A 27519-nucleotide genomic window follows, 5' to 3' on the forward strand; every position below is an offset into this window, starting at 1 on the left:
GTACATGTAAAAAAAACAAGGTATTACTATGCAGCATGTAATTTAAGAAAAAAAAAATAATAATAATAATATTTTTTCAAGAACTGCTCTCTGTCCCTACTCACCTCTGACCAGGCTCCAGTCATCCAATCTGCAGGGCAGGGCAAATGTGTGTTGCATGGGGCAATCGATTCAGGCTTAGGCATGTGTTGACATTCAGTAGGTTGCAGTGCTCGCTGCTCATCCAGGGCCACACTCTGAATACAGAGGACTGTTCTCTTACTCAGCCCCATGTCTCCACAAGATGATGAGCACTTCTGCCACTCTCCAGCCCACCATCTGCAGAAAAGAAAAATATTACAGGAATTCAGTGCACTCAGCTGCATTGCAACTGTCATTGCATTGGTATTCATCATAAAGCCTTTGAAGATCTTTAAAAGCCATCAGTTGCCAGCCACTGATGATGGGTGAGTAAAGTACAGGACTGCCCTTATGATTAGTTCAGTCCATTAATTTGGGTAAAACTCACATGGCTGGACATGACTCCTTATTGCAGCTAGTTTGCTTGTCATCTGGCCTGGTTGATGGGTCACAGTAATGCTCCTCAACAATTCCAGATGTCCTCTCTACACAATGCACAACTTGCCTTTGTACACCTTAAAACAATGACAAATGGAAGAACAAGTGTTTACAAAACAGGGACAAGCATGTTATCCAATGCATAAACCCACATTTCACATCTGGCAGTCACATGGAGCTCTAACACAAGGTTTTCTGACAAATTAACAGAGCTGACTACAGTACCACTGCTTAACATCTTCTTTTGTGTTCCACAGAAGAAAGTAATACAGGTTTGGAACACCCTGACTGTGAGTAAATGATTACAGAATTTTCCTTTTGATGGCGAACTACCCTTTACAGTAAGCAGCTCTAGAAAGTAGGAGACACAGTCTACCAGTGAGTCATGGTCTCTGATGTTTCCCACCTAGATTACTCTTCCTTTCCCCAGGTGATTCAGTTTAGTCCAAAAGGAGGCGGGACGGCCCTTCTGTGCGCTCTCCACAGCTAGTCACGTCCTCTGTCTGACTTTGACCTTTATTTGTCATCTCTGAGAATCACAGCCTGTTGAAGTCTCCAACAGCTTCCAGCACCTCTAAAAGCTGTGTTTTTAGGAGGACGTGCCAAGTTCAACATAGTTTGAAACTTTGAAAATCAGTGTCAAGATCTCAGCTTGGCCCAGCTGTCTTTGAGTGTTAAAGCCAGAACCTCTCTACCATGGGAAGCCTTTTAAATTTGCAAAACATAGTAACACGGTGGTACCCTGGCGAGGAGACTGGAGGCAGTTCTTTTTGAATGGATGTTAATGGAGGAGATGCTTTAGAATGCTGAATAAACTGTTTTTGTGAGGAAATGGCTCATCACTTAGTGACAAGGACTGAAAACGCTTCAAGGAACGAAATATGAAAACAAACTCATTTTTTTGCAGAATGTAACTGAAACCGGAAACAGTGGAATTGTTCTTTTCTTCTTTTCTATCTTTATTTGTTGATTTCTGTGTTTTTGTTTTCTCAAGAATGTTTGTTTGTGTTTATATGTGTGTGGCTCGGGCCTTGACCACTGTGATGTATGTTGGGGTGGGGTTGGTGATTGGGAGGAGGAGAAGTTAATGGGGGTTGAAGGGGGAATAATGTTTGATTCTGTGTTTATATATTGTGTTTTGTGTTGTGTAATGCTTGGAATAAAAAAAAAAAGTTAATCGGAAAATGGAAACAAAACTTTATTTTTAACGTTAATAACCAGTTAATTTTGTTCCAATCATTTTCTTCATGAAACCAAAGTTTATATGGTTTATCACAGTATATTTTCAGAATTACACCAATTCCTGCTGCCCTAAAATTGAGGCTTCTCCCTTTTTCAGTTGAACATGATAAAAATGTTTTTGATCCTGAAAGTAAACTACTACATCACACATTTCTTTGCCATAGTGCACATTGTTGACGTAGCCTTAAGTGACATGCTGAAGACTTTTTAGACAACCATAAATAATTACTACAAAAATGAAAAATTATTAGATAAAATGTCAATTTCTCAGTCCTTTCCAAATCACTGAATTCTTGTTAGATATGTTGCATTAATACAGATTTGATGTGGCCAGGTTCTGACCGAAAAGCAGATCTGTAATGAAAACAAATAATTAAAATAAAATAATTAAATATTTATTTATGTTTATTATATTAGTTTGGCCCACATAAGATGACATTTAGTCCAAAGACGCCCAAGCCGTGTGTGCATGCATGCATGCATGCAGGAGAGAGAGATTTTGGCTATTTATTGATTTTAGATGGCCAGATTTATTTATACTTCTGATTTTCGGTTTCTACTCTTTTATGTGCAGGCATTCAACAAAGAGAATCTGTACACTGTAAGAGGGCCACTGAGTACAGAAAAAGCTAATCACTTTTCCCAAAGGCATGAAATGAGATGCAGGCCAAGCTAACGCTGCAATCTTGCTTTTTTTTTTATTCAGTTACACAATGCAATCATTGCACTCTGGATGACTGTGTCCACATACACATGTGATATTCTGGAACCTCTACACATTTGAACGTTCATACATGGCTGAGCTATGTTTAAAAACACAATTTAATAGGCTGGAACCCATAAAGTTAAATCTGGACAAACAAAAAGCTTTAATTCTGCTGTCATGATATCAAATAATTGATTTACGTGCTGTGCCTGACTGATTAAATGATGCTAATCTTTTGAGCACTTCAGTCAAATTGAAGACGAGCAGCGGTTAATTGCATCTAAAAACAATCATACACATTCAAACACATTAGCACTACTGATAGGGGCACAACATGCAATAGATATGGACACATTGTCTTATTATTTAGAGACTCTCACTGGGAGAAGCCAATTACATTTCATTTTAATCAGTGGTTGAAGCATTTTTAGCATCTGTTACCATTTAACACAAGACAGAAATTATGATGGGAAAAATAAAGCACTTATAATTATTTTAATGAGAAAAATGTCTGTTTTGTTGTTTTCGTTTGTTGTTACAGCTGTGCATTGCCTAAACACCTGGAGTTTCGCTTACTGCCTCGTGCTGAAAACAGATAGTACTTCAAGCTTAAATGGCTCCGGAGGTAGGAATTTTACTTATTACGGTACTAGGATGATTAATTGCATTCATTTTCTTAACATGTTTTTTTTATTATTTATTTATTTATTTTTTATAATTGATTGCACCGAATTAACATGTTAAATCAACAGCCCTAGTATTAATATACTTTCGTCTATGCCAGTTTAATATGCCACCAACCTGGTTACATGTGTGAAAGGGGCTAGTGTGAATATGGCATATCAAAAAATGCAGTTTTTGATGTCCATGGAAAGTATAGTGGCAAACAGTATGAAGCTGCCTTAAATTTGAGTGTGAAATCTTTGGAAATCAGACGTGATTACTTCAGAGTCTGTCTGAGGATTCATGGTGCAAACTGACATTGTTTCGACTTGTTTCCATGTGAGGATGAAGGCTTTGGGTCAACACTAATGATTCTTAACTCATATTCTCGACTTTACGGTACCCGAATCTAACTTTCAGACTTTTGGCCACTTTAGGATGCACAGAATAATGAGAGAATTCATAGAATAATCCAGGCTGTTGTGTGTTCATTTTCAAATAATATTTTTCGGCCAAAAACCTCTTTCTGTTAGTGAAAATCAAAACATTTTAATACAAAAATAACAAACAAAAATGATTGTTTTAGCCTCATAACTTCTGTCTTATCTGTCCTCTACTAAACCCAGTTACCAACTTCAAATAATTTCTGAATTGTTTTGAATAAGCCTAATTAATTGTGAAAAAGCCTTTTTATTTCTAATGACCTTAAAGCTTTTGAACAAGGAATGATTTAAAAACTATCTTTACCTTTTGTATGACTTAAAAAGACCATAAAGCTGCTTCCCGCAGAGTAGAGTTTTATGCAAAAGCCTTTCATTTCACTCACCTCCTCAGAAAAAAAAATTATAAAATGTTCTCAGCTCAAATATTTACTTTCCCCATGGTGATTGTGATACAAGGAACCAGGTATTCAGCCAAAATTATAAGAATCAGAATTTCATTAAAATACAGGCACATTTCTTTTGTAAGCAGACAAGGCTCAGGTACTGTATGAGCAACTGATAAATCTCTACAAAGATTCAAGATGTTTACGATAATTAAACTTTGATTAGCATAGTACTATTATAAGTACATTAAAAATGTTGAAAGCACACACTGAAAACTCCAGATGTATATATCCATAACAGTACTGTCTGAATCAAACGGTCTTCAACTAATCACTAACTGGAATGCTGTGAGTGATTAAACTGATTAAGAAAAAGGCCTCACAATAAACACATCTGTTCATTCACAGCAACAAAGAAAGGAAGAGAAAACGTTACAATCAGTATAAAATGAATATTTATGACATCATTGCCAGTATGTGCAACAGAGAAAAGTGAAACCAATAATTGTGCTACAATAGCACTTAAAATTGCTGCTTAACTCATCCAGGTTATTAAGGGGCGTTCATACTGACAGAGATTTGGTGATTACTGGTGACACGTGCAACTATCAGTGTAGTGCCAAAGTTGAGCAAAGTTCAACTTCATGCAAATTAGCAGTGACAAAATGCGACGACTACCAAGCAGCAGTTGGGTTCCAGAAGTCAAAATGCTACTTACTTTTTCATCAGGGCAAATTGATTTTTAACGATAACTTATAAACCTTTAAAGCCAAACCTTACCATCAGCTGCAATGTTGTTAATCGATGGTATATGCTTCTGTTGAAGTCATCAGTCGGCATCATTTCAACTTTATTGTATAAAAATTGTTAATAGCAGAATTCCTGGTGAAGAACTACACTACCCATGATCCTGAGGGGGGGAAATCCACCAATCAGAGAACTGCAGCGAAAGAGCACAGCAGCGATCGGCCACTTCCATGGCAAAATCGAATCAGTCTGCCTACACTCTCAATCTTGTTTATCTGTGAAAAATAATTTTATAATTCTGAAAATATTGCAATAAACTAAAAATCTATTGATTCTATCCTCTATGTTTTTCCATCGTTTTTAGATTCCATGCATGCCCTCTTTAAAGATGTTAAGTACCTTTGTCTTTTTGACCGATTTTCAAATACTTTTTTGCTTTAAATCAAAGTTTCTAATGTACTAGAGAGAATTTTCCAAAGTCTCTGTTTTTGGAGGAAAACGGCATTCCAGTGTGGATGGGAGGCTCAAACATAGCAAAATCAATGCTTTTTCAACCAAAGACATATTAGTGTGGATGTGGCCACAATTGGATATTGCAGTTAAGAATAAATGCAGGCTAGCAACCAACAAGTCAGTGATTTGGCAACCTCGGGCGATTGAATCGCTATCAGTGTGAACGCCCCTTTATACTGTGTCCTAACCAGTTTCCAGTGACAAGTCATTTTCAGTCCACAATGAAAATGAAATGCTATGTAGTGACAAACTAGCAGCCAATCAGAACATATTTGATATTTGAACGCGACAGAAACCAAGCAACTAATAAAATATTGCCGCAATTGTGGCTGGGAAAAACACTCAAGAGTAACATGGATATAGCGTTGTGCCTTGTTAGGACACAATGTTAACCTTACGCGTTACTTGGCCATACAACCATTTGGCAATATAATGTAGTCTAATACCTCATTTCCAGTGGCACATTTGCCATTATTGAAGTCTTACTTCCAATCATATTCAAGCTTGCCTGGGAAAGTTTTCACTGCTTTCAGCTTGAGTTCATCTACCATCAGCTGGTTTGAAATCTGTTTCCTATAAAGTTAAATCGGGGCTGGAGCCTGGGTAGCTCAGTGAGTATTGACACTGACTACCACACCTGGAGTCGCGAGTTCGAATCCAGGGCGTGCTGAGTGACTCCAGCCAGGTCTCCTAAGCAACCAAATTGGCCCAGTTGCTAGGGAGGGTAGAGTCACATGGGGTAACCTCCTCGTGGTCGTGATTAGGGGTTCTCTCTCTCAATGAGTTGTGTGGTAAGTTGTGCATGGATCGCAGAGAGTAGCATGAGCCTCCACGTGCTGTGAGTCTCCACGGTGTCATGCACAGCAAGCCATGTGATAAGATGCGCTGATTGACTGTTTCAACTCCGCCACCCGGACTGAGGCGAGTAACCGCGCCACCACAAGGACCTACTAAGTAGCGGGAATTGGGCATTCCAAATTGGGAGAAAATTTGAGATTTGGGAGATTTGTTTTTACGTTGAATCGGGGTCAGTGATAGTGTCTGTCTATATTTGTGAGAACATTTTGTGCCAAATACCTAATTTATAACAAAATACCAAGCCACAGAGCTTGACTGCACAAACAGATCAACTTATGACCCAAGCAATGGTAAAGTGAAACTGTAAAAAGAATAGCTGTAACATTTTCAAGCACCTAAAGTAAATTCAAACGTGTAAGTAATGCAATTCCCACCAGGATTGGATTAAATTGGCTTGTCTCAGGTTGAACGTGTGAGTGGAAGCATGTTATAATAAAAAAGTGAGCAAAACGGCTCCTTACCAGTACCACACGTAGCGCTGCACTCTGCCCAGGCCCCAAAAATCCACTGGAAATAAGAGACAGGGGTACCATTGTTGGAATCGACAAAACTGTCTCTGCTTATAGTGTACTCGTATCTCACTCCTGGATTCGACTCCTGAAAGAGCAGCTGGAGAACAATGAGGCACTATTAAAGACCAAGAGTATACAGTATATTTATGTGTATAAGCATATATAAATAATGGCACAAACAAAGGATGGGCAAAACAGACAAATTAAAATAGACAGTGTCACCCTAATTTTGTTCCAAACCTGTGTGTCTTTCTTTTAGTGGAATTTGAGGGCCTGATAACCTCAGTCCCCATCACTTTCATTGTATGGAAATAAGAGCAGAATCAACATTCTTCAATATTCTCCTTTTGTGTTCCACGGAATATAGACATACATGTTTGGAACGACATGAGGGTGAGTAAATGACAGTAATTTACAGCAATTAATTATTGTTATTATTATTATTTTTACCATACAGTACCAAAACTTAATAAATATACTGATATGAAGGCATTCTGGAAAATGAAATGTTGTATGTCCAGCAAGTTAATTTCTTAATTTTGGGTAATTTGGGATCTAAGAACACAGAGAGGGATAAGAGAGGGACTTTACTATGGGAGCAGATCTCATCTGTCTGCCTCCTGCTGCTACAAACATCCACACACGGGCCGAGTGCCAGAGGCCTCTGGATCGCTCTGTAGGAGGAAACCCTTTATCTAGATGGCCCCTCTCTGCTACCCGCACTAAACTACATCACCAAAACCATGTCTGCACTTTCATAAAAAGCATGACCACCATATTTCCTTTAATTAATCAAACTTACAGATGTCAAACTTGTACAAACTTATTTATAAGTTTAATCATTAGAGGACTACATTAAGTCCACTTAATATTTGAAATAGCCTTCTTTCTGGATTTAAATGATACATTCATCTTTTGTGTTACTGACAAAGATTATGAAGCTACTTCTCACAAAGGTTTGGTATACAAAAGGAGATGTTAGGCAGAATGTTAGGACCTTACAGTCTCAGTCACCATTCACTTTCATTGTATGGAAAAAAATATGCAATGAAAGCGAATGGTGACTGAGGCTAACATTGTGCCTAACATTTTCACAGAATAAAAAAAAAAGACGGATATGGATTTGGAACAACATGAAGGTGAGTAAATGATGACAGAATTTAAATATTTTGTAAACTAATCACTTTAAGCCTTTACATTCACATACCTTGTCAGATAAAAATGTTCAATTTCTCAGTTTAAATATTTACTTACCTCTTGCTGACAGAGATAAAAGGAACTAAGCATACACAAAAAAGAAGTAGAATTTCATATGGGTAGATTTCTTTTTTGTTGTCTTTACATAAGCAGATAAGGCTCTGAGTGAGGAGAAATTTGTAGGCTGAATTATTCATAAAGTATAGGGCTGTTGCCCATCATTGTATTTGAAGCTTCAAAAGTTTCTCTGGATAATCCAACCTGCTCTCTCTCTCATAGCATTTCATCTATATACAACAACAACAGACCGAGTGCAGAAAAAAAACGTATCACAGACAGCAGACTCCGCAAACTGTTTTCAAAGAAATTAGTTGAAATGTGTGTAGAGTTTGTGATCAAAATACAGCATCTGTTCGTATTATTTCGCAGATGGAAACTACACTACACACTTGTGAATATCTAGTTTCCTTGCAACTAAGTGTTGCAACTAAACTTTTCTCAAAAAATATCTTTCAAAGATTTGATGCCACTAACCTGACAAACTTTATCAAATGCAATGATTATTCTTTCTATAAAAGTGCTTATAATATCATCATGATATTATTTAAAAATTACTTTGTTTCCCAGCAAACTTATTAAACCTGCAGTGATGCAGTCGGTCAATCTGAATAGAGTTTGTGATCTTCACAAGCGTTTTCCAGTTTTGTGTGCAATATGCATCAGGCGCTCAGTGAACAGACCGTAGGCGGTGTGTGGGTGTGTCGTCTGAAGCAGAGACTAGATTCCTTGCAACAAATGAGAGATATATAATCTATAACACATTTCAGGCATATGTGGGCGAGTTAATCTGTTGAATAAAATGTAGTATGTGCCAAACGTAGAGTACTTCATCAGATGTAACTCTGGACTGATGAAAATAGAGGCCATTAACGCAAAATGCTAGGCTTTTGCAAGCAGTGCTTGAGACAACAACCATGGAAATTACTCAGGAGTTAGTACCTGAATCCACACTGGCTCCATGGTTGGTCCAGGGGAAGACAGGTTTTCCAGCTGGCCGTTCCTCTCGTAAGTGAATATTGTTCCTCCTGCCTTGTATTCCCCATTCCACTGGATCGTCCAGCCCCCATTCAGGAAATATGTTTCAGGGTCATTACTGCGTAATGCCAAGAAGTTCCCAGCCTCCGCAACTTCCTCAATACGGATGTACCGTGCACCTTCTGGAATTAGGCCTATGTCTACATAGCCTGGGAGACAAAAAATACCCCCGCTTCATCAAACAAATAAACAAACAAAAGGACAAATATATAATGTCACAATATGAATAGTGTGTTACTTAAAGGGATAGCTCAACCAAAAATGAAAACTCTGTTATCATTTGCTCGCCTTCATGTCGTTGCCATATTAGATTTGAGAGCGAATAAGATTTTCAGTGAATAACGACTTAAATTCAGTCTGTTCTTAACATTAAGCTATCGAATGGCTTCAGAAGGCTTGTAATAAAGTGCACAAATTGTATGGATGACTTTTATGCTGCTTTTATTGGTCATTTTGGAGCTTGACAGCACCAGTCACCATTCACTTTCATTGCATTGAAAAGAGCAGCCAGGATATTTGTGTTCCAAGGAAGAAAGTAAGACCAAGTCCACAATAACACTTTTTCATTGGAAAATGCATTGATTTAGCTACATCCACACTAGAACGGTTTGAAAATGCTCACCTTTACTGCATTCTTTGGAAACTGAAAACGTAACTTTCAAATTAAAACGGATTATTGTGGATGTGGCCAAATTTTACATACCAAGCCCTTCACTGTCCTCAAAGGTCTTCCTCACTGTCTCACACGTGGAACCATTTCCATGACATACACCACATTGATCCTCAACAGCATCTGAGTCAATCTCATTATCACAGCCAATGTTCTGCAACATCAACAGATAGATCGCATAAATAGAAAGCATTTCATTTTGACAGGTGTATGGATTATTTTAAATGCCAGATTTGTGCAAATCCATTTCAAAGGTTTTAAAGGAATAGTTCCCCCCAAAATGAAAATTCTCTCATCATTTACTCACCCTCATGCCATCCCAGATGTGTGTCTTTCTTTCTTCTGCAGAACACAAACAACATTTTTTAGAAGAATAATATCTCAGCACATAAAAGCAGCATAAAAGTAATCCATACGACTCCAGTGGTTTAATCCATGTCTTCAGAAGTCATATGATAAGTGTGCATGAGAAACAGATCATATTTAAGTCCTTTCTTAATAAAATCTCCACTTTCAAACCAAAGCGCTCTTCTCGCCTATGAGATCTTCTCTTGTTTTTGGCACTTCACATTCTTTGTGCATATCATATCGCTTCTGAAGACATTTAACCACTGGAGTCATATGGATTACTTTTAAGCTGCTTTTATTTGCTTTTGGAGCTTCAAAGTTCAGGTCACCATTCACTTGCATTGTATGGACCTACAGAGCTGAGATATTCTTCTAAAAATCTTTGTTTGCATTTCACAGAAAAAAGAAAGTCATACATGTCTGGGATGGCATGAGGGTGAGTAAACGATGAGAGAATTTTCATTTTTGGGTGAACTAACCCTTTAAAATATTTCACCCAAAAATGAAATTACTAACCCTCATGTTGTTCTGCAACTTTCTTTCTTCAATGGAACACAAACGAAGATGTAGGAAGAATGATTAGTCGCCATTTGCTTGTATCCACTGCATCTTTTTTCCATATTATGAAAGTGAATGGTGACTAAGGCTGTCATTCTGTCTACATTTCCTTTTGTGTTCCATGGAAGAAAGAAAGTCATAGAACAACACGAGGTGAGTAAATGTCAGAATTTTCATTTTGGGGTGAACTACCCCTTTAATAAAATAAATTGCTGACATATGGAGAAGATTTACATATATGTCCAGTGTTGACTTGTTGGAAATGAAAAGGAAAAGAGGAGCAAGAAAATAGGGTAACACTTTACAATAAGGTTCCATTTGTTAACCTTAGTTAAAAACATTAGTTAACAAAAACTAACAATGAACAATACTTTTACAGCATTTATTACTGTTAATTAAAACATATAATAATACATATAATAATACATATTTAAATCAAAAGTTGCATTAGTTAACATCAGTTAATGCACTTTTATTAACTAATATTAACTAAGATTAATAAATGTTGTAAAAAATGTATTGTTAATAGTTTGTTCATGATACTGTCACAATTGCAGAGAATGAAGCTCAGGACCCAAACGCAGAGTGAAAAAAAAAGGAATTTATTTATATACAAAAATAAATCAAAAAACAAACTAAAACTCCCACAAGGGGGGAAACAAACAAGTCCAGGGCAGAGCAACTGAAAAGGGGCTGGGGCAGACAAAACAGGGACCAGGACCGACCGGACCGAACAGGGATGGGAAACCAGACTGATAAGACACGAACTAGACTGACTGGAACACGAGACCAACACCGACTGAACAAACAAGACGAACTGGCACTGGACAGCAAACACAAGGAGAATAAAATAGGGAGAGAAATCAACAGGTTAAAATGACAGGGCAGGTGTGACTAATAAACTAATAATGGGCAAACAAGGAGGCGGGGTATGACGTAAGACAGAGAGACACGCGGCGATACAGAAACAAAACAAAGCCACATGCTCTCACAGACAACAAAACACCCAAATGGCATGAGCGCACATCGCCAAGACAATAAGGCATTATATGCCCATGCCAACCGACAAACAAGACGAAAGAATGTGTAGCAACACCAAACAAAGCGATGCCATGAATTCTCACACTAAACGAAACCTGAGCGTACATCGCGAGGCAATACAACCGAAACTGTGCGCTCACACAAAGACAGACAACGAAACACAAGATAATGCCACGGTCCTGTCAGACAAAACGTGATAGATACCTAATGCATGAACTAATGTTAACGAATGGAACCTTATTGCAAAGTGTTACCAAAAATAGATTTTAAATTGTCCAATATTTCAAATGAAAAACTTGCTGCCACAATTCTAGGGTGTTCTAGATGGTTTAAAGGGTGTTGCTATGTGGACGCTAGGGTATTCTGGGAGGTTGTTAAGGTGTTGCAAGGTGGTTGTTAGGGGGGTACTGGCCCATATTATCGTACACCAGGAGAAAATGTAGTCTGAATACTTCGAAGTGCAGGTAATAGCACATCTCTACTCAACAAGCTGCATGATACGAGGCATCATTCTGTCTGTCTGAAGTACATACAGTGCGGGACACGATGAGGTTTGATACTTATGGTGTGGGGTTTGATCAAATCTATAACCCTAAGCATGAGCAATAGTAATAGGTGCTTGCCTTGCAAGCCCTGCTAATAATTAAGATTTTGTGAAACATATGTATGTAGTAGACTAAATATTTAACTCTTATGAGTATTTAATTTATAAGAAAGAGCTCTGTAGTAACAATAACAGCACAAAAACAACAGCTTCCTCCTCTGTGTTAAACAATAGCATGTGCGTGAGTTTCCGGCTGAGGTCACGCAAGGACCAGATCAGATATTTACATTAGCCTGAATAAAGTCCGAGTCTGGCTCAGAAGGTGGCAGATTGTTTGCGGAGGTGTTTTCGTGTTTTGACACCCTTACTGTTTTTGTGTGCCTCTTATGGTGCTGTTTCAAAGTGGAATCACACTCACGCTGACAGCTTTACAATTAAAATGACACTCAAGCTGAAATTTACAAGGACAGTCTGAGGCTTTGCAAAGAGGGGTCAAGCCATTACCAACCTTGCAGATGCCATTAATGCAAATGTCACGGCTGTGACTGCCTTCGTAACAAGGTGTTCCATCTATGACGGTGTCCAGCATCCTCTCTGAGAAATGTTCGTTCAAGGGTCTACAGTGCAGTTCACATGGATTAACTGCAAATGGCACAAACATAACCAAGCTGTAATATTGCTTTAGTTACTCATGGGTTGCAACTTAAAATTGGTTTCTGATAGGGTCACAGACAGCAGGAAAAAAAACAAAGATAGATGCAAATAATACAGTGCTAACCATATAATCATGTAATCATGCATTCAGGACAGCAAAATAGATGAATTTTGCTATTCAGTTCATACATACACACACACACACACACACACACACACACACATATATATACACATACATACACACACACAGCAGTATATGCTTACCTCTGTTATTCACATGTATCCATTTGTAAAACTTTCCCTTGTAAGGAACTGTGTTGAAGCGGCTGCACTGGATGAATCTGAAGCTGGGCTGGTTCAGAGGACAGGGGTCACGGTTACAGGTTCGATATCTACGCCGCTCCCCGAGACAGTATTTACCTCCATATTTTGGTCTAAAAACCAGGGCAAATGCATAAAACCTAGTCATTTGAAATTTGTATGTGCAACTTTACATTTTTTGATATAACCACAAAAACCAATGCAAAAAATATGCAGTCAAATCTTTAGCCAAAAGCTTGCAACATGTCTAAAAAAAGTAGAGTGTTTTGCAATGACATGATTCCCTTGTCAGAGCAGCTATTAACACTTTAACACTCTGCTTGAGTTGTTCTTTTTGAGTCACCCTTAAAAAAATGTATCTGACAAAATCTTTGAAAATGTTTCATGAACTCTAAATTTGAGTTATAATCCCATAATGACTTTTATGTATCTTTATTTTAATTCTCTGTATCATTTCTCTATAAAGCACTTTGAATTTCCATTGTGTCTGAAATGTGCTATATAAATAAATTTGCCTTGCTTTTAAATGCTGAAACATTTAAAAATGACAAAATATACTATTATAAAAATTTTACTTTCACAGTTTGCAATAAATTGTACGTTTTTCAAACTATTTTAAGTCAAGTTGCTTTATTTATTATTTGCACTAAGTACACTGCCATCTGACTCACAAGTATGCCTTTATTACACAGGAGTCATGGACTGCAACCATTTTAAGACATTTTATTTGTGCATTATTTTCAGGTCAAAAACAGGGGGAGTTGAAGATTTTTTTTCTCTCTTTCTTTTAAGAAAGGCATTTGTTGTGTTAAGAAGCACAGAAAAGTAATAATAAAAGGATACTGTAGTAGCAGAAACTTTTCCCTTTTTGAAATGTTCATGTGAAATATGATGCACATACATTCCAACAATTCAAACATCTTAGAGATTCATTCACAAATGGGCCATATCAAAGTTCTATAAACAGTTCCAGGTTTCAAAATATACTTGTAACTCATCTTCCAGGACAGAGAATCACAATCCAAGCCAAATACAGTAAAATGGTTATACGTAAACTCTGAGCATTAGGACCAGATCCTGTGACCCTGGTTTAGTAAGTCTTTTTGATATTGAATGGTTTCAGATTTTTTTCACCATTGAACAGTTTGTGAGAACCGCAAAGACTGTGAAATGAAAGATTATTTCATCCATGAAATAATTTCCACAAAACTAAACGCCCACAAACAAGGGTTGTGCAGCATTCAGAATTTAACTGAGAATACCTCTTAGAATGCAGAATTGTAACTTGAAACAGAATTAAAGGAATGCTCCAGGTTCAAGACCGATCGACAGACCGACAGACAGACCGACCGACCGACCGACCGACCAACAGACAGACCGACTGACCGACCGACCGTCCGACCGACCGACCGACCGACAGACCGACCGACCGACAGACCGACAGACCAATAGACCAACAGACAGACCGACCGACCGACCGACCGACAGACCGGCCGACCGACCGACCGACCGACCGACCGACCGACCGACAGACCGACCGACCGACAGACCGGCCGACCGACAGACCGGCCGACCGACAGACCGGCCGACCGACAGACAGACCGGCCGACCGACAGACAGACCGGCCGACCGACAGACAGACCGGCCGACCGACAGACCGACAGGCCGACAGGCCGACAGGCCGACAGACCGACAGACAGACCGAGACAGTGTCTTTATATTCATGCACATTTAGAATTTATTCACATATTTTGGAAACAGATGGGTTTATGTTTGTAGTACAAAGGGTTCATGAACTGCAACTATTTCGTTTTAAGTATTGAATTTTCGGGGGGGTGTACACTCATCAGCAACTGCAAGTCCAATGGCGATGTTTGCCAGTTGATTAGCACCACCAACTCGCTGGAGTGTGCAGAAGCAATGACTCTGGAAAAATGATAAAAAGCTCTGCTCTCTGCTTGTTGACGGATGATTTGTCAGACCCAGTGTGAATAGTGCCATAGGAATCCATTGTTCCTAACCAAAAACAGTGGATTCAAACAATTCGTTGTACGTATTGCGTAAGTTTCCTTATGAAAAACACGAGAGGCGCTAAAACAACAACTTTTATTACATTTCACACAACTCACAAGTAAATGGCATATTATCAGTCCATAAACACTTACTTTTTGCCCTATTCCTCACACAATGCTATCTTATGACATCTAAACACTTTTAATACAGTGCATGACTTGTAAGGCGATACATTTTAATGGTTACATTACATAACAGACTACATTTACAAGCTTGTTAGGGCGTGATCTAATTGCACAGTAGCTTAACTGCAACTGATAAGAGTGTTGCACTTGTGATGCAAAGGAACGGGGTTTGACACATGAGCCGAAAGTGTCATAGAAGCACCACAAAATGACGTGGTTGCTTCAGCCATTGCATTTTTCATGTCACATCTGCTTTTATGACACTATTAGTTAGGTTTAAGTTTAAGGTTTAGGGTAGGGAGGTTGATTCAAAGCTTGACAGAGCATTAACCTTATCTGTTTGGGAGAAAATGTAACTCGCTTTTTGCACAAGTGCCATAATACGTGTAAGAAACCACATAATATAATTTGCAGAAATGTTGCCACAGTCACATAATTTTCATGAGATCAGTTAAAAATGCTGGTGAAAAATAAATGCAATCACTTAATTGTCCAAATCAACTATAAACATGCTATCCTTTCCCATACTGGTATTATAAAAAATAGCTATTCTCATGGTTTATGGTGTTAAGTAATATGAGAGCGAACTTTATTTTTTTCTGGAACTGAAAACCGAAATCATAAAAGGAAACTCACACAGGGTTGATGCAGTCCCTCTGGGCATTTTGAACTCCTACGCCGCAAGTCCTGGTGCAGTCGGACCAACCGCTCCATGATACCCAGCCTCCATTCACACTCTTAGGTTGGGAACCCACTGCCACACACTCCCCATCAAAACACCACTGACAACAGGACAAAGACAGGACATTCAGTGAGTCAGAGACCAAGGGATTGGGAAGGAGAACAAAATGTTGAACTTCAAAGTGTGGTAAACTTCCTGCAGGGAAATTGAAGCCTAGAATGAGTGGCCAAAGAAAGCCTGGCTTGCCTTGCCCTCACCACACTTGGTCCCATCCACAGCACCATCCATCCTCGAGTGGCAGGTTGAATCCACTGTGCACCACAGGGTGCTGCAGATATTCTGAAAGGAAAGAATAACAAAGAATCACATTTTCTAAACACTGAAACACATTTAATATGTTCAAGACTTAATACAGTTTAAACGTCAAACCGAATTACAGACATTTTGAAACCAAAAAAAATCAATACTCCAGTGCCTGTCCACTTTTTTCTTGGTTCCAGAAGTATTTTTCCCATTCTTTTCTTCTGTAGGGATTTCATAAAATCCTTCATAGAACAGTTCTAAGCCATTAACTAAATCAACCAGCTCCGAAGGTGAATTACAACAATACAAACTTGAATTTGAAGCAAAAAAGTATTTGAAAATTGGACAAAAAGACAAAGGTACAAGACGTGTGTGCTTAATGTCTTTAAAGGGATAGTCCACCCAAAAATGAGAATTCTCTCATCATTTACTCACCCTCATGATATCCCAGGTGTGTATGACTTTCTTCACCAGAAAACATTTGAAGAAAATTAGAGAAATATCTCAGCTCAGTAGCTCCTTAAGATGCAAGTGGATGTTGATCCGACATTTGAAGCCTTAAAAAGAACAGACAGTCAGCATACACATCATCCACATGAGTCCAGCGGTTAAATTAATGTCTTCTAAAGTGATAAGATCGCTTTCGGAGGAAAAAGATCAACATTTAAGTACTTTTTTAATTCTAAATGATCGCTTCCGGTCAGCAGCGATATGCGCGTATTATGTTATCGTGTTGGCACGGGAGACACGTGAGAAATGACGCATATGCGACACATCCGGAAGAGCAGCACTGATTACAACTGATTATCTGTTTCTTTACTCACAATGGTGCATTTGTGTGCTTGTCCTGGATGTCTCAACTGAGAGAAGAACATGAGATTGCATCCGTAACATGGCAACACGAACACGTCACCCGAGAGACTGCATGATCTCCACCCTCTCGTGAAGCTTACCGGAAGATTGGATTATAGTTAAAAAGTACTTAAATATTGATGTTTTTTGCACCAAAAGTGATTGTTAGACTTTAGAAGAAATTAATTAAACCGCTGGAGTCGTTTCGATGATGTTTATGCTGACTGTCTATGATTTTTGGAGCTTCAAAAGGTCTGATCACCATCCACTTGCATTTTAAGGACCTACTGAGCTGAGATGTTTTTCTATTTTTCTTCAAATGTGTTCTGCGGAAGAAAGGAAGTCATACACACATGAGGGTGAGCAAATTATGAGAGAATTTGCTTTTTTGGGTGAACTATCCCTTTAAAGAGGAAATAATCTACAATCCCATGCAACATTGCAAATGATGTAATCAAATTAAAAATGGAAAAAATATACAGATGGAAAAATATAAAACTATTTATTTCAAGTTGTTGATTATAAATATAGAAACAATATATTTTGATTATATTGTCAAATATTCAGATATCTGCCAATATACAAACAGTTTGAGAGTGTAGGGAGACTGACTCGAATCCATAATTCACATGGGCGGTCACTGCAAAGCTTGGCACACATTGTTCACCGCCATTCTCTGGTTGGTGGATTTTCTCCTTCAGAATCATGGGTAGTGTAGTTCTTCACCAGAAAATCCACTATTGAAATAATGCAGACTGATGGCTTCAACAGGACCATATACCATCGATTAACAACCTCAGAGCTCACGGTAAGTCTATATTTAAAGGTTTATATAAGTTATCATTAAAAGTCTTCCTCCATGCAAAAAATGAATGGATTATTACTTCGGGAACCAGACTGTTGCGCTCTATTGGAATGAAGTGTGAGTGTTAGCAGGTGATAGCTGATTCTCTTCTGTACTTAGAAGCACTGTTTGTGTCGAACATGTTACACACTGGTCACTTACGAGATTCCATGACGGTTAGGATGGTGCCTTAAGAGACGTTCACAATGAATGAGTGCTTGCACTAAAAAAAGCTAGACGTAGCACAATGAATAAAGCGGAATGCAGCTCTCTCGAGATGTGTTTTTTTTTATTTTTTATGAAAAGTTCTTTTTAACTTGACTCGGCATCTAAAAACGTGACGCTCTTTTGCAAAATGCTGTAAAAAACAGCAAGACACGGTGCAATGGTCAAAGACGTCCATCCAGCGCATGCATGCAAAAATGCATTCATGTGACCGGCCCCTTAGAAGGTAGCTGCGTATGTCGACAGCAAAGCCACTCAGTAGAACTGGGAACAGAATTGAGAAATCATGTAGAATTCCTTCCCTCAGAAATTGGATGAAAATTGTTCTAATAACATTTGATGATCTCCTAAAACCTTGAAGCTAATAAGCGAACCTTGCACCAGGCACAAAGACTTTCATGTTACGGCATTTCTCAAACTCTGCAATTTCCTCTGGTTTCATTTCTCGAACAGTAACTCTAATAAGAAAACTGGAGCCTCGCTTATCTGTGACCCCACGACTGAGGGCCAACTCTTTTGCCTTGTCTGTGACATTTGGCCAGCAATTGAAAGATGCTAAGTATCTGCCAAAAGCTGCTGCAGAAAGCGAAGAGCATATCACTGATGTACGCTGACATCTCTAAACAACAATTCAGCAATCTGATGCCCTTTTCCCCATTTTAATTTTGCAGGACGCCAAAAATAAACCAGATAGGCTGTTATTTTCTAAGGATGTGCAAAACTAATTAACTACATATTTTCAAAATTGACTAGTTGACTAGTAGGGTACATGAATGATTAGTCAACTGATTGGTCAAAAGAAAGCCCTGTATATTTAGGCTGGTTTCAGGTTAAATTGACCCCAGTCAAATGCATTTTTAAGGCCAAAAATACTCTACGTTAGTAAGTGAACTCTAGCCATGCAAGAGTGTTATGTATGTTCAACTGGACCGCGTGTTGGCAAGACGTTGGCCAAGCACTCGCATCTACATAAGCGTAATTGCATACAGTATGTTTCTGGCCTTAGGAGGCATATACTGTACATAAGGTGCGTTATTGCTTTTAAAAAACAACTAGGCCTCGAGAAGTGTTTCAAAAAGTTGGACTATTTTAACTCGACACCGTGGCGGTGCTCTAAAAAGACAACGCAAGATGCCACACAATGGCTAAAGACTGTCTGAATGTGTATGGATGAAGCAAAGGTGTTTTAATAGGGATGAATTTAACTTTATTGAGATGGTTTTAGCATGCAAACTGTCTAACAGCTAAAGTACAATATGCTGTCAGCACATTAATAATATTAAAGAAAATCTAGATAAAGTAGCCAACCTCCTTCATCGACTAGCCAGTTGTTGGAAGACTAGTTGATCATCATGACCCAACCCTAGTTATGTTGGCTTGACAAAGCTGACATTTTCTTAAGGCTCGGGTATACTTAGTTTTTACGTGTTCTGGGTTGTCTCACACACTTTCGACCGCGTTGCCTTTCAAAGAGTACTCTTTTGATGGCGAGCGAATACAAACATGCTTGACAAATGCACACTAAAACTGCTTTGCAAACAAGCAGTATACTTTGGCCTTTATTCTACAGACATGGATTAGGGTTTCTCCCATACATCTACCAAACACGACACAGACTATCTTTCTTTCTTCCTTTTTCCCATTTATATACTAACTTTACATATCTTTTTTTTTTCTTCCCTTTTCTCCCCAATTTGGAATGCCCAATTCCCAATGTGCTCTAGGTCCTTGTGGTGGCATAGTGACTCGCCTTAACCCAGGTGGCAACTCACCACGTGCCCCATCGAGAGCGAACCACATTATAGTGACCACGAGGAGGTTACCCCATGTGACTCTACCCTCCCTAGCAAATTTGGGGGGGCCAATTTGGTTGCTTAGGAGACCTGGCTGGAGTCACTCAGCACACCCTGGATTTGAACCCGCAACTCCAGGGGTGGTAGTCAGTGTCTTTACTCGCTGAGCTACCCAGGCGCCCTACTTTACATATCTAGTTTTTTTCTAAACTACCGTAGTTTATAGGTGCACTCATTAAAAAAAGCTTTTGAAACAAATAAATAAAAAGTAATAATAATAATAATAAAAAAAAACATATAAAATCAAGACCACTCACATGAGATGAAGACTCCAGTCATATCAGTAACATTATAAAAGCTGTATTATTCTACAAGGAGAGGGTCCTCTCATGGGGGCTGCCATGATAGGATCACATGACCAGCCGAAAACTACTCACTTAATGTCAGTAACTGCCCTGCTTTTGGACAGTTTAACTCATTAATTAAATTATTCATGGCTGATTGTGAATAGTGAATTTTTACACTGGCATTAGTAACTGAAAACTATTGCGTTTGAATGATGACTCATTCATCCCTCCTAGGTGTCAGTATAGATCCAAGATGACTTTTTTCAATTTTGGTGTAAATATTATTTATTCAGAAGCAATATTCTCAATTAGTCACTCGTTTCCCAGGAAGACATGATGCAATCGTGTACCGACTTACATTTATATGGTTGCTCTTGGCAAATACCTTTAACAAAGACCTAAACAGGTTGTTAAAAGAATAGCTTACCCAAAAATTAAAATTCTGTCATGGTTACTCAACCTCATGTTGTTCCAAGCCCATATAAGACAGAAATTCAAATGGAACACAATGTTAGGCAGAAAGTTAGTCCCAGTCACCATTCACTTTCATTCATCTTTTTCCCATACAATGAAAGTGAATGGTGACTAAGACTAACACTCTGCCTAACATCTCCTTTGTGTTCCAAGGAAAAAAAAAAGTCATATGGGTTTGCAAAACATTAGGTATGTAAGCTATGGGGGCCTGGGTAGCTCAGCGAGTGTTGGCGCTGACTACCACCCCTGGAGTCCCGAGTTCGAATCCAGGGTGTGCTGAGTGACTCCAGCCAGGTCTCCTAAGCAACCAAATTGGCCTGGTTGCTAGGGAGCGTAGAGTCACATTGTGGTTGCTATTATGTGTGGTTCTCGCTCTCGTTGGTGCACATGGTGAGTTGTGCGTGGATGCCGCGGAGAATGGCGTGGGTCTCCACACACGCTACGTCTCCACGGTAACGCACTCAACAAGCCACATGATAAGATGCGCGGGTTGACGGTCTCAGACACGGAGGCAACTGAGATTTGTCCTCCGCCACCCGGATTGAGGCGAGTCACTACACCACCACGAGGACTTAGAGCGCACTGGAAATTGGGCTTTCCAAATTGGGGAGAAAAAAAAAAGGTATGTAAGTTATGACAGAATTGTCATTTTTGGGTCAGCTAAGAATTTTAGTCAGTTTTTATCAGATTAATGTTAACAAAATGCACTGAAATATAATAGATATAATAGAATCTTGAAAGAGGGGACCTTATTGCTAAATCAGTTATGATGTTTATGGAAAATAGAGCATATTAAAGATAGTTAAAAGGATGACATTTTAAGTATGTACTGTATATTATTCATATACTATTTATATTACGTAAATCAGTACATAGGCCTACTAAATTAATATTATTGAAATGGACTGATTCACAGGCATAGAAAATACATGTATACGTCAGATGGAGCTTCAGAGCGATGGAGATGAGAAATGTAACAGGTGTTTATAAGGATGATGAAGTTGTCTGTTTAAAGCATTTCTCTTTACCCAGGTAGCATTTTACACAACGCATTTTTGCTATTTCTGCGATAAAGCAAAACTACACTGCTCCAATGTTACATGCTTGCACGGTCAGCTTTGTTGTGGTGGTCAGGAGGGATACTACTAGATGACATATGCAGAAAGTTTATATACCTCCACTGTCACAAGTTGGAACGAAAAACCAGCTATACAATTGTTGTGTTTTTCTTTCCTGTAAAGACATCTCCTAAAACAGCTCTGCTGGGAATTAGTTGGTACAGATGTAAGCAGAGACTGAGTGTGTGGTCTTTGCCCTACTCACTTCCTGCAGAGTGTTGCCAAACTAAAAGGCCCGGGTGTTTGAAGTACTGGATCTTTGTGTTTTACTGTTCTCAATATGGCAGTGAGAAACAGATTTGGATGGCCCATGGGCATGAGTTGCTTCCTGGGATAGTTTCCTAATGAGATCAAATTCAGGTCTCAGTCAGAAGACGGGCACCTCAACAGACTTCCATGTTGAAAAGACCATCAGGTCACTAGCATATGTTGTGTTTTGCTTCCTGGTGTGCTGAGGCCCGTTGCACGAAGCCGGTTTCAGTAGCTACCCAGGTAAGTTTGAGTTTAGTTTGAGCAAACTCGGTTTTTTCGATCTCAAGAAGGCGGGTCCATTTTTACGGGTGTTCATTGCCATAGCAACTCATGCTTCATGGCTAACCTGCTCCAAAGCTGGTTTTATTCTGGGTTACAGATCACAAACAGATACTGAACCAATCAGCTGTGAGTAAAGTGACAACTCTGACGCAATAAAGTCACTCCCCCTCTATCTCTGGCTCCAAATTAAAGCACACTTCACAGGGAAATATAAATATTTAAAGAGTTTTGAATAATATTACATTTTTATATATTAGACCTGTATATTAAGATAGTATAATATGGCTCTTTCCAAGCTTCACGCATTGGCTGTTCGTGGCAAACGTCACTTATTCATGTCATGCGCACGCACTTCAGGGTTCAGCACGAACTCAGGATCAAACTCTGAGTTTACAGAGAACGTTTACAGTGAGCGTCTTGAGATCGCTGAACCCAGTCTAAACCAGTTTGGTTTTGTTATCCTGAAACTTACCCTAAAACAATTTTTTTTTTCCCCAACTAGCTACGTGCAATAGGCCTTTGGTGTCCCCACCAGGCTTTTTAAATAGCTTACCAAGCAAGACTTACGTGGTAAACCAGCTTCAACTATAAGATCAAGCTGATCCACTGGCTATATTAGCATTACACCAGAAGTAACCAGCATAAACCAGCATGGACCAGCTTAAAAATTCATGCTGTTCTTTTTTAGCAGGGTTATTGGGTTGCGACATCTAAATGACATCTAATTGGGTTATTTGATGTAATTTGCTGGACTTGTTAGCCAAAAGTGGTTTTGTTAGTCTGGTTATATACTCAGAAACATCTAATACTCTTGAAAGTATTGCAACCGAGGTTCAAAATTACCACTCGCCAAGTTTAAAATGTGATTACAAATTATTTTGGAGAGTAACTAAAACGGTTACTCACCACTTGGCCAGTAGCTTTATTAGAAACTGTAACATTGTTTAAATCTGATTGTAAGACTGACAGTCTGACCTTCACTGATTTGAGTGCTTCAAATCAAATCGTATATATATATAAAATATTCCTTGTGTACTAATGAAAAACAGCATTAGTTTCACGACCATTTAGCACTGATACCTACTATTGTCAAGTGTGTCAACAAGTTAATTTTGGAGTGTAAAACTGTGAGTGTTTAAAAAGGTGTTTGTCAGAGGTGTTTGTCTTTGTGCATGGCCATCTTTATTCTCCTAGCTTTGGCTTTGCAGCAGAAGCTATTGAAACAAATTGCTCAATTAGTTTTAACCACTCACTTGTGTCTCGCCACTTAAACTGTGTCAAACTCCATTACAGACAAATTTTGCACAGGCTGAAGAGTGATCTTGAACTATGTATCAGTAAATACTGATAAATCTGTCTTCCTCCACGCATTTAAGAGTCTCGAGGGAAGCATCTGGGGTTCCTGAGCTTCCACACTGGCAGAACCCACAGCAGATCCTCCAGACACCCTTTAAAAGAGCCTCAAACATCCTACTCAAGAAACTTTAAGATATATTTCAAAAGCCTTGAAGCCTTTTCCTTATGATGGGGTTACTGAAGGAACTGCTAAAAGTCCTTATGAGTTCTTTAGAATTTTTGAAAGAACTAAGCGTACGTTTCTAAGAGAACCCCAAATAGTGCATTTTAGTATCTTTTAATTTTTGCAGTGTAGACCAGCTTGGACCAGCTAGTGACCATAATTGACCAGATTGGACCAGCTTGAAACCATTTAAAACCATAAGAAGTTGGTTTTAGCTGGATTTTCCAGCACCATTTGAATTTATATATTTATTTATTTTTTCCTCCCAATTTGGAATGCCCAGTTCCCAATGTGCTTTTAAGTCCTTGTGGTCGTGTAGTGATTCGCCTCAATCCGGGTGGCGGAGGACGAATCTCAGTTGCCTCCGTGTCTGAGACCACGTGGCTTGTTGAGCGCATTGCCACGGAGACATAGCGCATGTGAAGGCTTCACGCCATCCACCGCGGCATCCACACTCAACTCACCACATGCCCCACTGAGAACGAACCACATTATAGCAACCACGAGGAGGTTACCCCGTGTGACTCTACCCTCCCTAGCAACCGGGCCAATTTGGTTGCTTAGGAGACCTGGCTGGAGTCAGCACCATTTGAATTTTGGCTTCATGGTGTGAAGCACTAAGTGACGTAAGTTAGACCCTGGCTGATAGGGCTGAAGCCCCGGATCTTTTGTTAATAGCCCCGAATGTTTTTTCGTGTTGAATTAAAAAAAAAAAGTAAGGCTTAATGTTCATTATATCAGGGTACAAAAGAAACAAGTCAGGCTTCAATTCTGGCTGCAAATGTAAATTAATTCCGATCAGTGAGCCCAACTTTAATTGACAGTTCGCACTTTGACTTTTATCTGCTGTTCGTGCTCAAGTTCATCAGACAAATTGTTACGAATGCCTCGTGTGGGAGCTTACTCTTTTCTCTCACGGGGATGCAGCTTTTCTGTATCAGAGGCACTGAGGTTTTAATATGCAAGCCTTATTTCTAAATATATCATCTCTAAGCCTCATTTCTAATCTTCATTTGTTTTTAACAATCCCCACACCATGTAGATTTGAATGCATGCGGCAGTCATCTTGTTCGGTTATTCGGGTTTAATCGTGAGTCGGTATGCAGGAATAAAGAATGTTTATTGCAATGGAATTTCCTCAAATGCAACTTAAAATAGCAGCAGTGACCTGTAAGCCTTTAAAATGGTTTAAAATCAAATGACATTGAACTTGTCAAATTATTGTACTTAAGTTTGCACACCTGAGCAAAAGGGGGGGGAAAAACACTCTCTTACCATTTATCAAGCTTTGTTTTGTTAAAAACAACCTGGAATCATGTTTAATAAAAGTCATGAAACCCAACGCAGGTGTTTCGAGATACGTTTATAAAAATGTAAGTTATTTTTAACTTTACTTGGTGATCCCACGATCACATTTTATTGCCACGTTAAATAAAAAAATATAATAAAGTTGTAATATTTTACAAATAAAGTCAAAATTATGAGAATAAAGTTGTAGCATTATGATATTAAATTTCATATGAGAATAAAGTCAAAATTATTAGAATAAAGCCATAGCATTTTGAGAATAAAGTAGTATATTGTGTGAATAAAGTAGAAATATTAGAGAAAAAAAAATCTCAATATTAGGCTAAACAGAGTGTCATTATCACAACGACAGAATTCATTAATGCAAGAGATGGATGTGGAGGATGTAAATCATACTTTAGGATAGGATTTATGCATTAAAGAAATCCTTGGTATTTTGGCACATCAGCACAGAGTTATTAGTATCCGGACTCTGCAGCAGTTATGTAGGAAATTTAATTTATTCAGGAGAAAGAACCAGACAGATTCCAGCAGTTCCGCTCTGCGTTGTTATTGGGTTTTCCTCTAAACAATACTGTAACTCAGGGGGTGTTACCACATACAATATCTTGATATGGACTTATATAATTCACTGCAGTTCCAATTATTTTTTGCTTCACTTGAATGCGAGCCTATATCTCGCGCCTCCCTTGACAGGCGCCCACATGTTGAAAACTGCTGTACTAATGCACACCTCATTCATGAACAGAGAGCTCGCAAAAACTTCCCACAAATTCAGCTCGATTGCATAGCTAAGTTTCTCCCTGGTTAGTTGTGTTGCATGTAAAAACTCAGACGCTCCACTTTGCTGTTGTCCACCACATCACTTTCCTTTCAATTTATTCTCAAAATATTACCACTTTAAACTCATAATGCTTTGACTTTATTCCCGTAATTTTTACTTTATTCTCAAAATATTATTATAAAATGACAATTGCAAATTTAAATTGTTAAATTACTTTGATTTTATTGTTGGCGTTAATTTCTGCACAATGAACAATGAGCCGACAAGTTGTCATTCTCGCTTTGATCCTCTGCAATTTAAATTAAAACGTGTTTGATCCGTTTACTGTGCGCCTGACGTTTGCATATATAAAGTTCTGAACCGGTGTCAGTGTTGCGCTTAATATACTGTATTATTTGACAGGTAGGGTGGCCATTTTTTAAGTCATGGAAGGAAGGATTCTTTTTATTTTCATATTATAATATGGCCGGTGGGCTAAGCCCCAGATGACACTGAAGTCTCAGTGGAAGCACTTATATCTGGAAGCACTTATATTTTTATTAGGTTACAATATGCATTTCACAGTTACCAGTAGATGTTTGGTTCAGACTGTCTCGTTCTATCTATATCTTAAACATATAATTTAAGACCTCTGCCTGCACTTGTGTACACTGACCTCAGTCCTACCTGTATTTGTTTACAGCTGCATGTTGGTATTTGGTTGGTACTGGGTAAGAATGGTGCAAGCAATGCCAAGATCATGGGTTTGATTCCCAGGGAAAACACATACTGATACAATGTATACCATGCTTTGGATAACAGTGACTGCCAATTGCATAAATGTAAATCTACAAACATAAATGCATAGAAACAGAGGAATATCTTACATCCATGTCGTCACAGAGCAGTGAACTGGAGCCGTACTGGAGTTTGCATTGATGAGCAGCACTGTACAGCACACCGGGAGGAGCAGACTGCATCTCCAGCTCATTCCTGACAGGAGGGTCATCCAGACACCAGCCCCAGCCTCGACTGTGCAGAAGATTACAAAAACATGTGTTATACAGGAAATACTCAGGCAAATGTTTCTGTTTTTTGTGCAATTAAATAAAGGATAAAGGCTAGTCTTGTGTAGCCTGACTTTTGACTATTGGAATAAGTCTGGTTCACATTGCAGCTTATTCTAGCCAAGAACTTAGAAAGGCATAGACTGTCTGATCAACATGTAAAGTGACCAACTACAGTTCACCTTTCTTCATTGGTGCTTATGGGCAGGTAAATCTGAAATTTGATATCAGCCTGAGAGAATAGGATATAAATCAATATAAAGTTTACTTGCTACTAAGAAACTTTTAAATACAGGGGCATGGTAATTTAAAAAGTCAGGGGGATACATTTCCTCCTCTGTCAATATGCATAATTCTTACATTAAATAATCAAATAACTCCAACAAAGGGAGAGTGAGTACCAATTGACCAATCTGGTTGCAGCCTACTGACTGCA

General features: G+C 38.7%; 1 protein-coding gene across 1 annotated transcript in view; it reads right to left on the minus strand.

The window, feature by feature from the left end:
* Positions 1-27519, minus strand: part of LOC127440209 (A disintegrin and metalloproteinase with thrombospondin motifs 7-like) — a gene marked incomplete at its 5' end in the record, with an annotated part of 96811 nt that overhangs the window by 40841 nt on the left and 28451 nt on the right. The window contains 10 exons of the mRNA XM_051696678.1: positions 105-318; positions 509-635; positions 6575-6722; positions 8822-9066; positions 9621-9741; positions 12587-12720; positions 13000-13169; positions 15891-16036; positions 16183-16275; positions 26904-27048. Coding sequence (XP_051552638.1) covers positions 105-318; positions 509-635; positions 6575-6722; positions 8822-9066; positions 9621-9741; positions 12587-12720; positions 13000-13169; positions 15891-16036; positions 16183-16275; positions 26904-27048 — 1543 coding nt within the window. The remainder of the gene's footprint in view (positions 1-104; positions 319-508; positions 636-6574; positions 6723-8821; positions 9067-9620; positions 9742-12586; positions 12721-12999; positions 13170-15890; positions 16037-16182; positions 16276-26903; positions 27049-27519) is intronic.

Source organism: Myxocyprinus asiaticus, chromosome 1 (assembly GCF_019703515.2).
Source record: "Myxocyprinus asiaticus isolate MX2 ecotype Aquarium Trade chromosome 1, UBuf_Myxa_2, whole genome shotgun sequence".
Lineage (NCBI taxonomy): Eukaryota > Metazoa > Chordata > Actinopteri > Cypriniformes > Catostomidae > Myxocyprinus > Myxocyprinus asiaticus.